Source organism: Coturnix japonica, chromosome 2, assembly GCF_054131305.1.
Source record: "Coturnix japonica strain WE chromosome 2, WE-NBRP24, whole genome shotgun sequence".
NCBI lineage: Eukaryota > Metazoa > Chordata > Aves > Galliformes > Phasianidae > Coturnix > Coturnix japonica.
The window spans coordinates 29,231,939-29,252,310 of record NC_140664.1 but is presented as its reverse complement, the minus strand read 5'-3'; the positions used below and the strand labels follow the sequence as shown (position 1 = coordinate 29,252,310).

General features: G+C 36.2%; 1 protein-coding gene across 50 annotated transcripts in view; it reads right to left on the bottom strand.

Annotated features, from left to right (window-relative positions):
* Nucleotides 1–20,372, bottom strand: part of EYA1 (EYA transcriptional coactivator and phosphatase 1) — a 155,698-nt gene that overhangs the window by 28,599 nt on the left and 106,727 nt on the right. For 36 of the 50 annotated variants that reach the window (XM_085537296.1, XM_085537303.1, XM_085537315.1 and 33 more), the window contains 3 exons: nucleotides 14,105–14,247; nucleotides 12,797–12,880; nucleotides 6,490–6,579 (listed from right to left, as the gene is read on the bottom strand). In XM_085537296.1, coding sequence (XP_085393422.1) covers nucleotides 6,490–6,579; nucleotides 12,797–12,880; nucleotides 14,105–14,247 — 317 coding nt within the window. The remainder of the gene's footprint in view (nucleotides 1–6,489; nucleotides 6,580–12,796; nucleotides 12,881–14,104; nucleotides 14,248–20,372) is intronic. The other 14 variants (XM_085537307.1, XM_085537317.1, XM_085537308.1 and 11 more) reach the window with 1 other exon arrangement.

Genomic DNA, 20,372 nt, shown 5'->3' with positions numbered 1-20,372 from the left:
TGTTAGAAAGTGAGCAACAACTGATACAATATAACAACTGACACAAAGCAACAATACAATGAACAGCAAATACTACAACCACCAGACTCAGCTGTCCCATTTCCCGAGTCCTTTCCCTCTTGAATTCTTTCTGATGGAATCACCACCCTTTTATCTGTAGATACCACCCTTATCATGCAAAGTAGTGACAACCACAAAAACAAACCTCATGCTGCTGCATCCTACACAAGAATGTATGCAAAATATGAGCAACCAAAAGCTGCTTTTAAACAATGTCAGCAAAAGCCTTCCCTCTAAACATACAGAGTGTGAAGCAGGGCCTCAGCCACAAAACAATTTTAATCTGATTTCATTCATGCAAAGGAGATGAGCAAGTTTTTCCCATGGTGACCATGCCTTCCCAATCCCCCTTCTCCACTTCCTCAGTCTGCCTGGTTCAGTCCATACAGTCCTGCCAACTCCCATCACTGTGCACCTCTGCCCAGCTTCATCATGTTTCCACCTAAGCAATGTCAGATATGATACCTCTGTCCAAATCTGGCTCTGTGATGTGGCCATAAGGTATGAGACTCTGCTGGACTGTCCTGAAAAGAGTCCAGTGGAAGGCCACAAAGATGATTAAGGGCCTGGAACAGGCTGCCCAGGGAGGTTGTGCAGTCTCTGCTGGAGATATTCAAGACCTGGCTGGACACCTACCTGTGCAGCCTGCTGTCGAGGGACTGCTTTGCATGGGGGGTGGGCTAAATGATCTCTAGAGGTCCCTTCCAGCCCCTGTAATCTTGCAACTTTCAACTGCTAATCATGGGCAACCTGTCTTCCCAGCTTTCTCTGGAGCTCATTCAAAGCCTGCACTTGAAGGCTGGCTTGCATCCAAGCAGTTCTCTTCTTTAGATTACTCGACTCTAGGAACAGATGTGCTAAAAATGCCTTGAGAAAAAACACAGTGGTTTACCCTGCAGTGGTCATGGTTCTTTCAGATGTGCAGTAACCTGCACACAATAAGTCTGATGAATGTTATTATTCAATAATGTGTATTATCATAATGCCTACAATCCAAAATTACGCTTCAGAGTGCTACTGCGGTAAGTTACCAGCCTGGATCTGTGGTATATTAATGTCTCAGGTCTAAGGGGAAGTAGTTTCCCTTTCTCTTTCAGATTAAAGAACCAGAACATATGGCATTATTGCTTCAAAGGCATTCCTGCAGGGCACTGTATGGTACGCTGGGGACATATCTGTATGCATGGTCACTGAAGGACCTGGGAGCAAAGTCACTTAGTCTCCCGTGGTGTTACTGAAAGACCTACAAAGGAGAAAATTCTCAGACTGAAGAAAAGAAGAATATACATCTCTGTCATGAAGAAAAGGTCTCCTTGATGCTCAGAAGTGATTTATATGGTGCATACGCTTCCAACAGCAGGGAGGCACCCTTGTTTCACCTGCAAGAATTGAAGGCAAGGGCCAAAGGGGAACTAATTTTGGAGAAGTTTTGTTCTGGGATCACGCTTCATGTTTGCAGTAAGAGATTTTACCTGTTTGCTTTCTTAGGCATGAGCTCTCTCTTGTAGCAATTCTTCACGTTTTAGTGTCATAACAAAATATACAGTTATTTTTTGCTTCAAGCTGTGAAAAGCATCTAGGCAATCAAATGTCTCGGTGTTTCAGGAGAGCTGAGTATACTACCTTATATGTAAAGTGTAGGATTTGTAAAATGTCCCTGTATCAATTCAACTTTATTAAAGCCTAACAGGCACTGATGAGGCAGGAGAGCATGGAGGACTCCCTGAACCATGTGACTGCAGCAGAAAAGAGGACAGAGAGGAGTTTGGGGCTGCCTGGCACAGGCGTGGGAAGGCAGCACTGCAGATCCAACAGCCTTGGCTCTGCGCACATCATGGAAACTGCATGCAAAACCAATATGGGTAACTTTCCAGAGGGTCAGTGCACAGTAATAAGACTTAAAGTTTCCTTAATCTGCAGTAGTGAAAAGTTTGTAGTGTACCAATAAAAAGGCTACACTGCCCTTTTAGTCACACAGAACTGAGAAGTTAAAATAGATCCCCATTGCAGTGACAAGCTTTCACCTATGCCATGGTCCTTTTTCTTCTTTCTTTTTATTGTTATAGTGGCAAACGTAATTAAAAAAAAAAAAAAAAAAAAAAATTATCACTAAACCTGACAGCTTTCTCTTTTATTTTATTAGTAACTGAAATATGTCAACTAAAATAGCTTAGAATCTCATACCATACTGCCACTCATATCTCATACCATACTGCCACCCACCCATACATCATCACTTTGCATACAGAGCCTTCACAAACAAAAGCGAATTGTGAGGCCATGAATGTGCATTATGTGTCCTTTGCTGATGGAAGAAAATGGATGCTAGCTATTATTACTGTGCCCTTATACATAAATTCACTTCTTAGGGCATCAAAATGTTTTTTAAATACTTTTATAACTTATAAAATCTTATTTTGAGTTCATCCACAACCTGAAATGAACAAACAGCAATAAAAAGCCTAATACATTAGAACAAATAATCCTGACAAAAATCTACATATACTTGGACTTCAATTACTTTAATAAAATACAACACTTCAAAAAAGTACCTTATTTATAAGAAGCATTAGATAAGGTTTTAAAAAGAAGGCTTCAAGTGCTTGGAGAATGAATAAATTGACATTTCCAGATTCAATAAAGAGAACTGTAGCTCTCTAAAGCTACAGATCTAACGAGATGGAATCATCTTAGAATAAAGTTTGCAAAACACTGAATTTGCTATTTAAAATAGAACATTCATCACCAGTCAGAATGTTTAAAATCAACATTCATCACAACTACCAATTCTTCCTTCAGCAAACCTGGATATAATGTGCACCTAATATGCCAGAGAAATGAAAAAACTAATCTTTTTAGAGGATCAGCATGCATACATAGATGTATACAGTCTTTAAAGATGCCATAGGTACATGCCACATTTCAGTCCTATCATCATCTTCTTAATTTCCCTAAAACACTTGAGCATACATTCTAAAGTACCTAAATATGCGTAATTGCTCCATACATGCCATTAAAATATTATACCCTATTACCCCTATCACAACATAATTGGCATGTAAAAATCAGACATTCTTTCCTGATGAGATAATTTTGGTTCTCTTGAGATCTCTACATCAATGTATTTTTTCCCTCCTGTGCACAATTAAAATTCTGCTATAGAAGAGAATATTACATGATTAAATAACGATTTCCAATACTGAAAACTGAAACTTTTATTATGGAGCCTAAATGCAGCCTTCAAAATATAAATTTTGGAAATACTGCACTTATTTCCTAATGTTTGGACTTGTATAGTTCTATAATACCACTGCAAAATTACTATTAATTTAATAAACCATTGCTTTTGATGGTACTTAGATCAAATTATACATTAGAAACAACATTTTATTTCCAGTGTGTTAAAATACTTCTTGTGTATCTTTAATATTAGATTTTATAAATGCTCCTTCAAGATTTCAAATTATCTGTATCAATTGGGAATGAATTACAAAAAACATTTGCATATATCGAAACAAATGAGCCATCTCTTTTGCTGAAGAAATAATCTAAGAGCTAGTACAAAGTGAGCAATCTAATTGTAAATCCAAGTACAACTCACACATTATTAAGCAGAACATTGACTTTCGAGCAAGACACTGAAATCACAAAGAACTTTTTCATTGAATTTTTAAAAATACCAACAAAAAAGGGCATTGTTACTATTGTTGTTATTACCTAAAGACCAACATGTAGAAAACTAGGAGATTCACTTACCTCTCTGAATACCATGCTGATTTAGAGTGGGTACACTGAAGTTTTCAATGCCGCTAGTACACGTTGGCATTGATTCACTTTATACAAACTAAAAAGACTGCTGAGATTTAGAGCTCAACCTAATAAAATTACAGAAACCTCTAGGCTGAGATTTGAAAAGTCAGTAAAGTAACACAAATCAAGCGATCCTTTGGAAATCGCGACTGCAACTAAGTCCTTTGCATTTAAAAAGCAATTCATGCCTGTCACAGTTTTCAAGAACTGGATGACAAGAGACCTGTTCTGATTAGAGCTTTCTGGAAAGCACTGGATAAGCTTGTGGTATCTAGAAATACATGCATCATAGGCCAAAGTCACAATAGATGATTGCCTGCCTGAAAACCCAGCCTTTCTGTATGTCAGGAAGGGCTCTCTCTGAGCCTGGGTGAGAAAAGAACGAGCTTTCAGGTTCCAGCTTTGAATTATGTCTAGACCCAAAGATGTTTCTGTGCTGTGGGTCAGGCATGTTCCAGATCCAGGTTTGCCTTTCTTCATACTATTTTCAGGCAAGACTGCTCATTTTTTGTGACTCACTGGTATCGTTGCCTACAGACCTCCCAATCAGAGCCCAGACTCTCACATATGCGAACTAGAAGACTTTGCCCTGAGCAAGGTCACCAAGAGACATTCCAAACTCATTCCTTCAACAGCAAGAACAGATGCTTTAAGTCTGAGCACAGCCAAGCTAAAACTGCCCACAGTTTTGATGGAATACTGTCAAAGTACTGGGAGCCTGAATTCCAGACTACCAAGCCTGAGGCCACAGACCTTGGGAAACACAGAGGTCCTGTTAATAATGGTGACACTCAATGACAAACTGAAGGTCCAGGAGGAAATGCCCCTGAATGGACAACCATATTCATGTTTGGAACTTTAAGAGAAACCGCTTTGCTACAGGGGAAGTCCAAAGAATAAAGTTCATCCTCTAAAGCTTCTTGCTTCTGTGAGTTATCTGAATCAATTGTTTGGTTTTTTTTTTTTCTTCCCATATTTCAAAGTTCATCAGTGAATAAAACATTGCATTGTACTGTCATGAGTGTAACTTGCCAACTATTAAGATAATCTGCTATCCCTAATATTTAGTTGGTTAACTTCCATTAAAGTCACTGACACATACCGAGCTGAGTCTATTAAGCAACTGGCCATGTATAGCAAATGAAAACACACAGAACTTTATTAAATATGTTGCTAAGATACAGTAGTAGTTCATTTTTCTGATCTGCATAAATTGAAATATATTTAGGAATCAGAAACAGCTTTGGAAAATAACTAGCATTGTTATACCTTTCAACCAATCTGAAAAATTAATCCTATGCATGTAACTCACTAATTACATTTCTTGTATCCAAAACAGTATCATCTTTACATAAAGCTACCTCAGTGAAAGAAAACAATACTTGGAAATTTAAAGAAATCATCTATTTTATCACAAGTATAAAAATAAATACTCCACTAGGGAATGGAAGAAGAAATAAAGCACATTTAAATAATTTCATGACATTGAAAGATGCCAAATCATCTGTGAGTGGTTTCTTTTTAGATGAAAAGAAATCAAAATATAGGACAGATGTTGGTCAAACCACATTTGAGGTCTATCACACACTGGCATTTTTCAAATGATTTTGGCTCATCTATTAAATAAGGTGTATTTTGCTTGATTTTGAAAAGGGAAACATCAGGAAATATTTAAAGGCCAATTGCTGCCAATTAACTTTGATCAGCAAATGTTGCATTTGAATCTTTTAGATTCTTTTGCTTGTCTGGAATAACACACTATTCTAAAATCTAGCAAAACAACAACTTGATGATTAATGTGTGTTGGCAGCCCCACCACAAGCTTGCTTAACAGTTGGATTTTAAATAAACAGCTGTCTTCATTATGATGGGAAAGAAATCTGACTGTTTTCATGTTTTCTTCTTATTAAAATATGATCAGAAATTGCTTTTTCCCTTTTAAGATGAAGCAGCCAGGCACTATGGTGACAGTCTCTTTCAGCAGTTTGGATAGTTTCAGAGCAGCTTCACAAGACCTGCCAAACCAGAGTCTACACAGTCTGAAAAAGCCCTTGGCATGCTGACACCAACTCCTCACAGCATACCGCAAAGGAGGGGCATGAGCAGCAGAGAAACCCTAGCACATAACAAAGGGACCTGCCACTGTGAAAGACTGAAAACTCAGAGTGATAGGCCACTGAGATGGACAATATATACAACATGAATGATTTCCCTTGGGTTTGAGGTAATCCTTTCCCACAGTAGGATATAAGTGAGAAATCTTTACCCAGTCGTTAACTGTTTATAGAAGCTGAAGTTTAATATTTAATGATCTATGTAGCCTATTGCATTCTAGTATTTATAGAAGCTTTCTGTGCATCCACTTGTCTACTGTGGTCATAAAAACAAAAACTTGTCAGGAAAGAAAAAGCACATAGAACTTCAACTACTGCAACTTTTGAATGTCAGCATGTTTAGTGTACATATCTTCATTAATTTCAATGACTAATCTGTGCAGATTTCTCTAAATGTTTCCATACTAAAACTCTGAAGCCAAAAATAATTGCCCAGCCACCTAATAACAAGCAAAAACAGACAAATGTTAACAAACCTCTGTGTTTTAAAATAACGAACACTTACTTCTAAATCATTAAAGAATAGATGCGTGTCTGCCAAATTGAAAATCATCTCTTCCATTCGAAGTCCAAGAGACACTGAGGTGGGTGGATCCTTGAAGAAGAAATTAAGAGTGCATTGTCAATACCATGCATAACATGGTACATGCTACATCCTACAAAGAAGAATACAAATGACAAGAACTGTTTTTCAAGAAAGATTGTCCAATGCATGAATTGTAATATCCACATGTTTGCTTTCATTTAAGCTACTATTTAATCCCATAGCCAGGATTAAAGTAATCCTCAAAATATGTCTTTAACATGACTGATTCCATGGTCCTGCAGTAAGAATTCTGATGCCACACTTGTGTCCACACACCCTTATGTCACCCTTGCACATCCACTCATGGACTCGTGCTGGATTCCCCCAGTAGCAAATGCTACAGACTTTGCAACCACTTACAAGCTTTATAACTGAGGACACAATAATGCTATCGTTATTGAAAATAGACACTGGTCACAAATGAGAGGGTTTGGTTCTTGGAATACCTAACTTTAAAGCAGATCACCATTAAGATTTTATTTACAAATGGCAGTTTTATTTAAAACCACTCCTTGATTCTCCACAAAAGCATACCCTGATTATGCTCTCTGTTGGGCCCACCCACACTGAGTGAACAAATCTATTGTTTGTTATTAATACATAACACACTTTAACTTCTCTACTGAAATTACCATAACAACTTATTCCTTACTGAGCTAATAAACTCAAAAAGCATGTTCAGCACTGTGGTTATCAAATACATTACAGATGTTTGTCTTGTTTTGATTCTTTTTTTTGGTATGTTTTATGTATTTTCAATCTGAAAAAAAAAAAAAAAAAAGTGGAGAAGAAAGTCTAATACATGTATTTGATATACAATTTCTCATTTATAATGCCAGGTATGACCAACCACACAAAAGCACAAGTTTGAAAGAACATATATTATCTCACAGCACCTTCTATTACCAATATTAGTTTGTTAGGAATTGTATTTTAAATAAAACTGCAGAAGTGACAGCACATACTTTACTTAAAATAAGTTAATGTTCTAAAACTGATGACAACTCAGAGTTAATACCAAAAGATGTGGTCCCTACTTTCTTTTTCCACCTCTCAATCAAATTAATAGATGTTTCAACATGATCTCTGAACTTTCAAACATTTTTCTGTAACTGCTGGTCAAAAGGTAAAATGTGTCAGTGGCAAACAGTTGGAAAAGAATGGCAATCTGGCAGCCTTCTTGCCTTCTGGATAAAACAAAACTCAACTAAAACTAACCCAGCAGAAAGAAAAAGAAATGAGTCTTTGGAAAGGAGCATTTAGAAACTAAGCTGTATGGAATACACAAAACTTCGCTTATTTTACTTCTGGAGGCAGGTTTGGAAAACAGGTGAAGTTCTCTCCTTAGATAGGCTTGAGTCTACTTTCACCTCTCTCATTCCCGCCTATCTTTAAGCCTAGCTACAACACTGCCTTCACAAATCCTCAGCTCCTTTTTAAACCAAAGAAGTATTTCTGTTCTACCTGAGCTCTACCAGAAGTCTCACCACAGAATGCTTTGCTGTAGTTAACAGAAGGACTTTTAGCAGATGCAGGACTAAGGGTCTAGCATGCAAATGAAGATTGCTAACTACATCTTGATTGTCAAGTGATAAGGGTTTACAATTAAACCCATTTGGAGCTTCCATTCAGAAAAAAGGGGCACAATTTTGAAAAGCAGGATGCATCGGCAGACACAGCATACAGTTAATTTAAAAATAAAAAAGGCTGTGAATAATGTCTTTTGGTTTTAATTTATGTGTGACTTAAACATTTATACTGGTTTTTCCTTACACATTTGAGTCTGAAAAGAATGACTTGGTAAAAATATAACTCAGAAGTGTTTCAAACTGGTGGGCAAAACAGAATATGGATTTCTTTAAAGTAATATTAAAAGAAAGTCATTTACTAGGTTAATTTAATTAGGAGAAAAACATAAGAAAATCATTGGCACGTACTGAAAATGTCAGATTACATACAGTAAAAACAAAGAGAAGAAACAAAACAGGTTTCTTTTCAAAGAAGCCCTAATTCCTTGATTAAACAAAATCTTGTTCTATAGAAAATCCCACATAGCACAGAAACCGAGTTAAGCTGCAGCCCTATGTACCCACATATTTAACAGATGCAAAAGCCTTATCTACGTTAGGGTTTTAAATGTCTGCGTAGTTATAATCTTGCAGCCGTTCTAGCAAAAAGCACAAAAGCTCTGGTTTAAGGCTCCGCAGTAGATTAAATGCTGATGCCAGTCATTAAAGTGATGGCTGAAAACTTTTTAAAAAGACAAGGCCAGAATAAGGCTTTAAAAAAAAATCTCATACCAAGCCTTCTTTTGCAATCTTAAGCCACTAATTGCAAACTAATTATTCTGAGATGTCACACAATGAGCAGGAAGGCTAACAATCTGTTCTTATTTATCAGGATTTGCAGGTTCAGTCTGAGTGTCTTTTCAGGTATGGTCAAAATCAGGTACAAATCTCTGGGGGAGGTACAGTTTAGCTAAAGAAAAGAAATACCAACGTCAAGCTGCTTAAGCAGGCCTCTTGTTTTTGAATACTGGTATTGGAGCCAAAACATTGTCTGTATGTCATTTCTAAATTCTACCCACTTGATTTCTTTGTTTTGTGGAGAAACAAGAAGCTGAAAAACAGGAAAGTTCACTTTAGGTACAAGGCTTATTTTCCACTTAAGCCTACAGGTCACAAATGAAGGGTTAAGTGAAACCAGGCTTTGCTTTCCTCTACCTCTAAAACATAACAAACCATATTAAAATAACTTATAATTTAAAGGGAAAAAAATATTTCTAAGCATCTGAGTATACAGGCTTTCATAGAAAATAGAAATGTAAAGACCACAGTAGACTGGTGCATGTACAAAGATGTATTTCCACCTGATTCAAGACACTAAAGAAGGGTTCCAAATTCTTTCCAATTCCAAAAATTCAGTTGTCATCTGACTCAAAAATAAGTGTTTGCAGGTCAATGTCAGTCAAAGTAACTGATAACCTGACATTTGATCAACACATCTTTTTCAAAAGCAAATGGAAATGTATATATATATTAATTTTTTTTCCTTTTCTCATTTTCCCCTCCTCTTTCTGGATATACAGTTCATTTCCTCTACTAGTTTCATACATTTTTAGTGAAATCCACAACATTCAAATCCTTAAGTAAAAAAGTAACAGTGTCTACCATACTTGCACAAGCTGCAAAACAAGAGTATTATATTGTTTCAGTGCTGCAGAACATGAGTAAGGAGAAAGTAGAGCACAACAGCAGCACAAAGAGAACAGGTAATAAAAAGAGATGAATAAGTGTGAATATACAGAAAAGGGTGGCATAAGCAAGAAGTTATGAGGAATGAGGAAGAGAATAAGGAAAAGAAAACCTATCCCTTCAGCAAAAGGACTGCTCATCATTCATAGTCATTCACCATGAAACTCACTCAAGCATTATGAGAAGAGCTGAATGCCAAGTTGCCAAATCGTCTATTTAATTAAGACATTTTTGTTCGTTTGATGTTCCAGCTTTTGTATTTTAATGATTATGTGAGCAGCTTAGATTTAATTTTTAAAAGAACATTTCTAGTTCTAACCACAGTGAAGAAACACATTAGGGGTGAAGTTAAGTAGCTCAAAAAGCAGTTGTAAACAACAGAATATCCTCCAGCATTCTGATTTTAAAGGGCAGAAATCAATAGGAAACACTCTTTTAAAACTGTACACCTCTCACTGCTGTAAATAACTCTAAAATTCTTCCATGGCAGTTAATGGAAAAGGAAAGTTGTAACATGAATGAAACATTGTGAAAACAAAACAATAATAGCACACCTGCCCAACTGTCTCTAGAAGCCAAGGGTGTGCACGCTGCAACTATTTACCAAAACATTCTAATATTTATGCACAGTGCATAATGCATTAATTCTTAGCATAAACACTAATGCTACCATCCCTCTTAACGTCAAGTATTGTGCTTTGTTCTTTCTTTTTTTTTAATTAGAGATGATGCCCTGTGTCTCTTCGTTATGTGCTTGCATGTGCTACAGTATAGCAAAGTATAACAAAAAAACTCAGTCATCATTTAGTGATATCTATTTTGCTGCATTCCATGCAACCAGAGGCAGCCAAGCAAAAGCCAGATCTCAAGAAAACAATGTTAACAATGATGGAACCACCATCAGGAGACAGCCACCTCGTTGCAGCATGAGAATCTACATCTCATAGGAGCTTGAATACCATCCACTTTCCTCAGCCTCAAGCAAACCACACACACATAGAAAAAAAAAAAAAAAAAAAAAAAAAGGTGTTTATATTTGGGCCCCAATTATAAAAAACACTGGAAACTAGAAACAGAAGAAATATACTCACAGAAGTACTTATCAGCAACAACTAATCAGTGTTTTTTTCCATCAGAAATCTGCTCTCCAAAAGTAGTGGTGAGATTCTGCTGATATTGAACTTTTTTACTGTGAACACTAGGGTTTGTTGTCCTGTCCTGACACATATTTGGTGATTTTGTAGTATAAAATTGTAATGCTTAAGAAATCAAGGCTGTTGAATATCTTTGCTTTTTGTACACATAATGAAAACAACTATAGTCCTCAAGCACGTAGGTTGCTATTACACAAAACACTTCTGAAAATATACCACACCACCTTGTCCTACTTTTGGCTGGGATAGAGTTAATGTTTTTCACGGTAGCTGGTATAATGCTGGTTTTTTGGATTTAGGAGAAAAACAGCGCTGTTTACACAGCAGTGTTTTAGTTGTTGAGCAACATGAAAGCAAAGACTTTCCAGCTTCTCACACAGCTCTGCCAGATAGGAGTCTGGGTGCACACAAGAAACCCGTAGGCAATGAAACCAGAAGAGCTGACCCAGACTGGCCAAAGGCATATCCATGATACATATTCCATGAGATACATTTCTCATGATCCATTGACAATATTGTGTCATGATGAACAGTAAAACTCAAGGGGCTGGCTGAGGGAGCTGCCACTGCCTGAAAACTCTTTGCGTATCCATCAACAGGTAGTGAGCAACAGCACTGCGCTTCACTTGTTTTGTATGTGAGTGTGTGTGTGTATACACAGGTATGTTATTATTACTTATTATTGACATTCCTTCCTTTTCTGCCCTATTAGACCATCTTCATCTCAACCAAATCTTTCTACCATTTTCCAATTCTCTCCCTCATAACCACTGGGAGGGAGTAAGCCTACGGCTGTGTGGTGCTCAGCTGGGTTAAACCACAACACACTTCAACATGCCAGGTAAGTTATGCAGAAATGTTTCTTTAGATTTTTATGACACAAAGCCATTAGGAGGAATGCAGAACCTTAGCCAGGCACGATCTGAACTGAAGCAGAAGCTTCACCCTTCCCTCAACTGGCTGTATCATAAAACCTTTTAGTGATGAATATAAGCTTTATGAGAAGACAACGTGATTACATGAAGTCAGACAGAACTATCTGGTTATTCAGTATGTGAAATATTTTTGAAGATTAACAAAAAAACCCTCACATTTTAGTTATATTTCACTTGAGGTGAGAATGAGAGGACATAAACACAGATTTTTGCACAAGCTGAGCCATTAACTTTCAAATACAATTCTGACAAAGTTTGATCTCACAAGGGCATTCCAATCGTAAATTGTTCTTATTCACCTAAGGCAGCATTTCTCTTCTGAGAATTACCTAGGAAACCCACAGTCTGCCTGCATAACCATAAGTTCAGTTATGATTTATAGCCTGTGCATAATAGAAAGATTTGACTCGTAACCAGACTTTCAAAAACATCAATCAAATCCCAGATTAAAAAAATGTGAGGTAAAAAAGTTTAGATTATTACAGCCATATATATCCAGAACTGTACTTCCTCTTGCCTTCTCAGTACAGAAGTACTGCTGATTGCTGAAGAATAAAACATTATTTTAGTGCTCAGTCCTGGAAGTTCTTCACTGACTGAGAAGAGCTAAATATTTGCAGATTTTGATGCTATCAACAGGTATCACACACCTTATATTAACAAAGAACATCAAGTGGTCAAAGTATCACTCCCAGTGCTGTTTAATTATTTAATGACTCATACACAAAGAATGGGCATCTGAAAGAGCTTTACTCCTCGAATGTTTATGACTTGAAACATGGTAGTGGTTAGTCTCTGGAAAATAATGTTTTTGTTTTTCTTATGTATCAAACATAAAACAATAAATATTAATGAAAATCCCCACCAGTTTCTTGACACTCACCCTTCCGTATCTGTTAGCATAGGACCCTGTAAGCAAGGAATGGAAAATGATGATTGTCTCATCCAAATCCCAAATGAATACTCTCTGTAAAAAGAGAATCAAATCAATGTGTTCCTCTGTGAAGACGATACTTGAAATGGAAAGTTTAAATTTGAATAGGTAAGTGCACAAACGACAAAACTGTATCAAAATGGTTATACATTAGAACCATAGCTTCCTTGCAATTTCTTTTCAGAACTTTTTTTTCCCAGAAGACGGTAATACAATCTGTTAGCTTTTTACTACAATTGCTATTATAACAAATTATTCTATTAGAATAAAATGATAGTTATCGTCCAATATACAGAGAAAATGAGATTGTACAATATATTATTTTAAAGCCAGATGTAAGACAGAACCTGAAAGAAATTAAGAGAAGCCTCTCAGAATTAAATATTCTGCATTTTAAATCCATATTTCTGCAAGTCTTTATACATTTGCTCTTGACAATAATGTCTAAAACCAAACAAAACTAGTAAATTGTTGAAAAGCGGTTAAATCCTCTCAGCCTATTTTTAAAAGAATTGATTTGTCCAAAGGATTAAAACTGTTTCTTTAGATTTTGCCTGTGTAAGAAGGTATGGTGTCAGTAAATAATTATTTACCTTACAGATAGAAAAAAAAAAAAAGTGTTTTGAATTTCTCCTCTGACCACTAATAAAATGACTGTAATGAAAATAAAGTGTTCAAATATACATATTTTAAATCCTGGTAGGATTGTATTTCCCATGATAACTCCTGGGCTAAACTTTCAGAAAGGAAAAGTAATGCAGCATGGAAACTCATAGCTGTGATGAGTCATTAGAGATGTGCTCTCAACAGAAAGCACAAACCACTGAGAAAAATGCGGACATAGCAGGAGAGAATAAAAACTGTTATTGCGCCTGAAGTGTCTCCTGCCCAAAGGGAAACCATACTTCAGTTTGGGAAAAGCTTTTTTTCTTCCTGTTCTCTCTTTTTTTTTTTTTTTTCTTTTTCTTTTTCTTTCTTTTATTCTTTTTTTTTTTTTTTTTTTCCTTAAGGAGAAAGAAAATGCTGTTATTTTCCTGAGAAATTAGGTGCTCTTCACAAAGAAAGTTCTTCAGTATAAAAGATCCAAGATCTTCAACAAAAAAGATGATCATTATAAAACAAAGAAAAAAACATACAAAAAAGAAAAAAAAAGGGGCTCAAATGCCGTTTTATTTTCCATTTGTAAATGATATTTCTCTCAGCGAAATAATTATAAAGAGAAGCTATGACATGTCAAAAACATCTAGCACAATATACCTCTAGGTCAGAATCAGGTGGTGGTGAAGGATTGTTGTTTCTTCTGCCACGTCCACGTGATTTCCCATCTGAACTACGACGCAATCTATCTGAATCTGAATCTTTTATGGGCGTTGATGGACTGTGAATTGTACTGTACTCTGCTGTAGTAAAGAAATAACATTTTTACTTTTCAGTTTAAATCCAAAACATCCAAATTTCTTTCTAGATATGACATTGAAAACAGGATCTTTTCTAAAGAGTTCTAACTAAAATAATTAAAACTACAATAACAAATGGTAATATGAATGCATAATTTAATTAATTCAATCGAGTATGGGTTACATACAATAACAGAGATGTAGGCATCTATTTTAGATAATAAAAAAAACCAAAACAATCTTCATTGCTTCAAATCATAGAGAAGATCATATGACTTCATTGAAAAGATCACACTCTAAAAGAAAACTTGCATATTTACATTGATTTTATCCTAATGTTTTAAGATAATCATCATGGTGACCAGTAGACATTTTACTTTTTGATGACTACATTTGTGCCTGATTAATGCAACTCCTTCTTACTGTAACACGTAACTTTATTATTTTCTTAGGTTAAGTTCTATAGTTGAATATCTTTTAAATATGCATCAAATATGGAGATGAAATTTGAAGTATTTTTCAAAGGCATACTCTCAATGGGTATCTTCAAGCAAAGTACTGTACACCAAATACTACATATCAGTAAAATATTCACTGCTCTGTAGTAGGTAAAAATAGAGAAAAGAAAGATGATTTACTTATGTAAGGAGAAAATATGCCAGTTGGAAGATGTTTTCCTACCTCTAACTTTAACAGTGCACTGCTTGAATACTGAGAGCAAATATTCACCTCAAATTGTGACATGCCCTTATGAAGTTTTTACATCTCTTTTCAAGACTTCTTTCTGCAGCCTTAAGTTCACACAGAAAATATATTATTTTTTTCCTATAGTTAAAATAAAATCTTTTTCCTTAATGGCAGCCAGAATTTTCAACATAGGATGTCTTTATCAGCTTTATTTCTCAGTTAGCATTGACTACTCTTCACAGAGTTCAAGAGATGTGTATATTTTTATCAATATTAATTTACTTTTTAATCAGCCTAGGTCATGGCATTCCAGTTCAAACAGACAGGTATAATTCTCACACAAGTGATCCTTTTTCCTAAAAAAAAACATCCTGTTGAGGTCAAAGGTTAGATTAAGGAAGAAACTCTGGACATCTGTGTAACAGCACATACTCACAATTACTCAAAATAATTGTTGCTTGTGCTCAATTTAAAGAATAAGGTCTTGAAGTCCTCAAATTCAGCCTTTAAATATACACATAACTAAAATTCATATATATTATGTATTTTATACTATACTCTTAGCTGAGTATCTCAATCTATACTAAACAAAGCAGAATAACAAGTTACTATGCAACATAAAACAAAGAGTCTTCAAAAGAAACAATCTACCCAAACCAGTGATTCTGTGTGTACCAAACAACAAGAAAAGGCAACACAGCTATATCAGACCAGATAATGAAAAGACAGAAAATGGAACTTGGAATATGATGCACATTCCAGTCATTTATTTCTGCCATGATAACGTGCTCTCCACAATTATTTAGATTAATACATTGAATACTGATTGCTCTTTCACAGGCTGTTCTAAAATATAAGAAATAAAAATAATTCAACTAATTTCAACCTTTTAAATATAAATGAGTCATCTCCTAGGCATTATTTTACTGGGTTATAGCTCACTTAAATGCTCTTGTGCATTGTTTTCTTTTGTTTTTATTTTTTCTTAAGATTTTTGATAACAAACAGACCAGAATTCGTTCAGCAGGTAGACTGGCCAACTAAGCTCTAAATATCTGCTCTAAAATTCAACCTGGGGATCCCAAGGTTGGCTGGGCACCCAGTAGCCTGCCCTCCTTGAACCTCCTGTACCAGCATTGGTGTAAGCAGAGAAGTGCCTCTCTTGTTGTTCTCACAGATGTCTCCAGGCAACCTACTCTGCTGCTTTGACAGCCATAGCATTAGAAACAACTCATAAAACTTCAGCATTTCTTTACAGCATTTTAAGTTCAATCCATGAAAAAGGAGGAAAAAACCATGTTCCTCAATGAATTTGTGTATTTGATATCTGTTCTCACTTCCTCTTAGTTCTAATGATTATCTTAGAGAAAAATAATCAGACCCTCTATCCAAGGTCCTGCCATCTCTCCAGTATGGATGCAGTAATCCAGAGCAAAGTAGATAAAAGCTTCCCTTGCACACTATCTTTCCATGGACACCACTCAGCAGGGGAAAGTTTACATTTGCAGCAGTATTTTCTTTTAATGTTAATTTCACCATCCCCAGATCATCTCTGGTGGAAGAAGTGGCATCTAACTCGTGTTACTCAAAGATCTGGCCAAACACTGCACATAAACTGCTAATACACCGTTAGCACTCCACTTTACTGCTAATAACCAGAGCTCCTGCTCCTGCTTAGGGGACAGCCACAGAGGCTATTCTGCTTCAGCAGCATGACAGATGGCAGCAATCAATGGGTGAAAACGTGACAGTGTGTGAGAGAAACTTGTCCATGTATGTAAAGGGAAACCACAGCATGTATTCTTTGGATTAAGGCTGCTCGACCACATGTGTGACTGGGTTACCAGCTCACTGGCCAATGGTCACTCTCAGGTTCCCATAAGGAAAGTCAATTAAAGAATCCAGTAACCAACTGAACTTTGAGCCTCTAAGAGCCCAAGCCCTGAAAAATTCTAGAGCAAGAAAAACAACAGCGGCTGAGGGTACTCTGTGTACCACTAATATGTGGAGTACTGAGAGTGGTCTGCAGGGAAAGGTAGAGCCTGGAAGGAGCTGCCAACATTCCCCATCCCACATTTGTGCAGTTCATCATTCCTGCCTAAATGTATACCTCACACCTGCTCCTATTCAGATCACATCTCCATTTTTTGAGTTCTCACCCTGTCTCCAGAGAACTCACAGCCCCTCTCAGCATGGTGTCTTCTACATATTTAATAGGCAAACACATTCTGTTCCGTCATTTAAATGATTAATGAAAATGCGGTCTGGTACTGGGCCCAAGACAGACACTGAGGAATGCTGCTGTAGCCATCATTCTATTTTAAAGCAAACTCTAACTGGCTTCTCTCCTGACATGGTTTCCTAAACAGCTTTATCTAATTCTGTTGTAATGTTGGCTAGATTGTTTTATTCCAGTTTGCTTATAAGATTGTTAAGTGAAAAGGTGTAATTGTTCAGGTAGTAAAAGCCTGGCTGAATTCAAGCTGTATAACCACATGTCACTGTTATGTCCATTATTCTATGTTCCCGGATATGAGTGTTTAATTTGTTCTGCCTTAGTTGAATTCATAGTAGCATACTGTAGAATTAGCTAAGGGAAATTACTATGTTCATAAAGCACTGAATTTAATTTTATCCTGTTCTTGAGCACCACAAACACAGGGAAGTGCTGGAAGAAAACCAGCCCCCTACAGAGCCATGAGAGGAAAAAGGAGAAATGATCAGCTCTTTCCTGCTTGTCCCACTACTCAGAGTACAAGATCACCAAAGGAAGCTGGCAGAAGCCAGGTTAAGCAAAAGAAAGGGGAGATCAGAACACAGGAAGGAGACCTGTTGCACCATTTCCCCAAAAATACTTGGCTCCCAAAGGATTGCAAGGGTTCAAGAGGAACCTGGAGATGTTCTTGGAAGAAAAATGCTGAGGGATGTGATGGCCATGTCCTCATTATCAGGTACAACCACTGGGTTTGTGGGACCAAGCAAATAGTGGCAACAACCCCAAGGACTCATAGTCTGTTTCTGAGAGGTCATTACAGGCCAGGTCCAGCCTGGCCTGGTATCCTGAGCACCCTTGTTAGAAGCTGGATGAATCAGATGATGGAGGACACCTTAGAGGTTACTTTTGGCTGATGGGGCTCTAGGACTGCTCTGCTGAGACAAATCGTTTCACTTCCAAACAGACTTCTGTAGTCAGTAAGAAAAACATTTAAAATCCAGATTCTACAAATGAATATCCCCTTTTTTAATTCATACAAAAGCTACACAAAACTGTGAAAAACATGCTTTCACTGTTCTACCTAAAATACGTGAACCATCCTATTATAGCAGACCTCCCCCTGGACCACGAGGCAACATATTATTGCAATGTGACATGAAATGTCATAAACATATACTTGTGTTATACATCACTGCATGTAGTTTTGATGGTTATATATCATACAGGAATATTTTCCATCACATCATTAATTAGATTACTTCTGAATAGACAACAGAGCAACATAGATGATATTTACAACACTATTTTGTGCTTCCTATTTTTTATAGAAATCCTCCCTAGGTAATTGTTGTATTTTCTTACTATCAATTTAACCACATAGGAGTAATATCAAATGATAAATATAAGGAAAACTATCTGTCCCAGAAATAAAAAAATAAAATATTTATCTAAGTAAATCTCACTGTAGTTTGTGTAGGTAGACTTGATGACAAAAGCATTGCAAATTTCAGTTTCCCTACTAAAGAGTATGTAAAAATGAGAAAATTCAAATCACCAAAGTAATCCTATCTTATATCACAATGCAAATTACACTGACGAGATGGACTTAGAATTGCTCATATAATCAAATGCCTCTGCAAGTACATGCAAGTATCTTCTGTTTTAACTGTGCCGAGATTTCCTCCAATTTTCATATTTAATTTTGAGTAAAAATCTTAAGTTCTCAGTCCAGTATTATTTCAGCTTCTGCACAACAACAAAAATTAAACATATTTATACTTTCGCAAAAATAAAGCTAAACACAAGATCTATAAGCACTACAAAACTTCTTCCTCTGCAGCTCTGAACATAAAATTGGAGCAGGATTAAACGCTGCAGTGGAATCACAAAGGTATTTAGAGATTATTTTTCTGTATAGAAAAATATGACTACTACATGAGTTCTAAGTAAAAGTACTCAGTACTGCAAGACATACTGTAATGCCTGCTGACAGGATTATGGAAGGAATCTTTAGTGCCATTTTGACCAAAAGCCATTATCTTATCTACCTGGAAAATAAATCTGCAATCTGTCTATTGAGGACTATCAGCATGCAATTTTAAACTTGACAGAAGACCTAAATAACCTTTGGAAAAAAGCTGTTAGAAGTATAGGCAAAAAGGCCTATTTATTTTGACATTTGACTGACCTTTTCATTACTAATAATAATGACAAGAACATCTTAACAGCAGTATACAGCATATACAACATCACATAATATGTATAACAGTAGACATCATGTACAATTATGAATGACAACAACTTTCATAACACCACCTGAAGCATAGATGATTTTTTCCCCCCTCCAAATTTCAGTACTGAAGGAAAAAATAAAAGTAGCAGTAGTCACATAATGGGCAGGCAGTACCTCTCTCCGGTACAGGCATTTCTTCCTCACTCATTATTTATGGTTTCAAACAACTTGAAGAAATTACTTTTAATCCTACTAAAAGTATCCTATTTATCTATTAAAATATACATATTGAAACTTGAATTGCAAGGTTCATCAGTTCTTAGTCTCAACAATGCAATATGGGAGTTAAAAATTGAACACTCTCAATCCAAGTAACAGGAGAATAACCAATATCAGAAAAGCAAAAGCAGTATTGTACTTTACTATTCATTAATGTATTCTGTCTTCAGACAAGTTTCATTGCTTCCTTCCTATATGGACTCTAGATTTACTCTTCCCTTTTATTTATGAAAAAGAGCAAATGTTTAAACACCAGTTACACACTGTTAGCTTAGCATTGGATATTCCTGCACTGGTATTGATGAAAAGTTGCCTATAAAGTCTTAGCTCAGTTTCATTTTACAATCTTTAATTTATTGTTATGAAACTTAGTAAGGGGAAACTCTAAAGGTAGCTTTCTCTTTTGCAATGCTAAATGTGATACCGTGTTCGAGGAAAAAGCAGCCTAGTTTTTAAGAGCAAAATGGTGACCCACGACTGAGAACAATTTTTGTTGGCCAGCATAGACCTTGTGGTTTTTTAATCTGTATTGTGAAGTACATGAGTAATTTGAAAAAAAGAAATCTTCCAGTAATATTTTAAACAGACTTACTGCAGAAAGTAAAAAAAAACAAAACGACAAACTGAAAGAGATCAAATCTCAAGAAGAGCGCAACTCAGAGAAATATTATTTAACACATTACAGATACAGCTATTTGTGAAATAAAGGGCTGC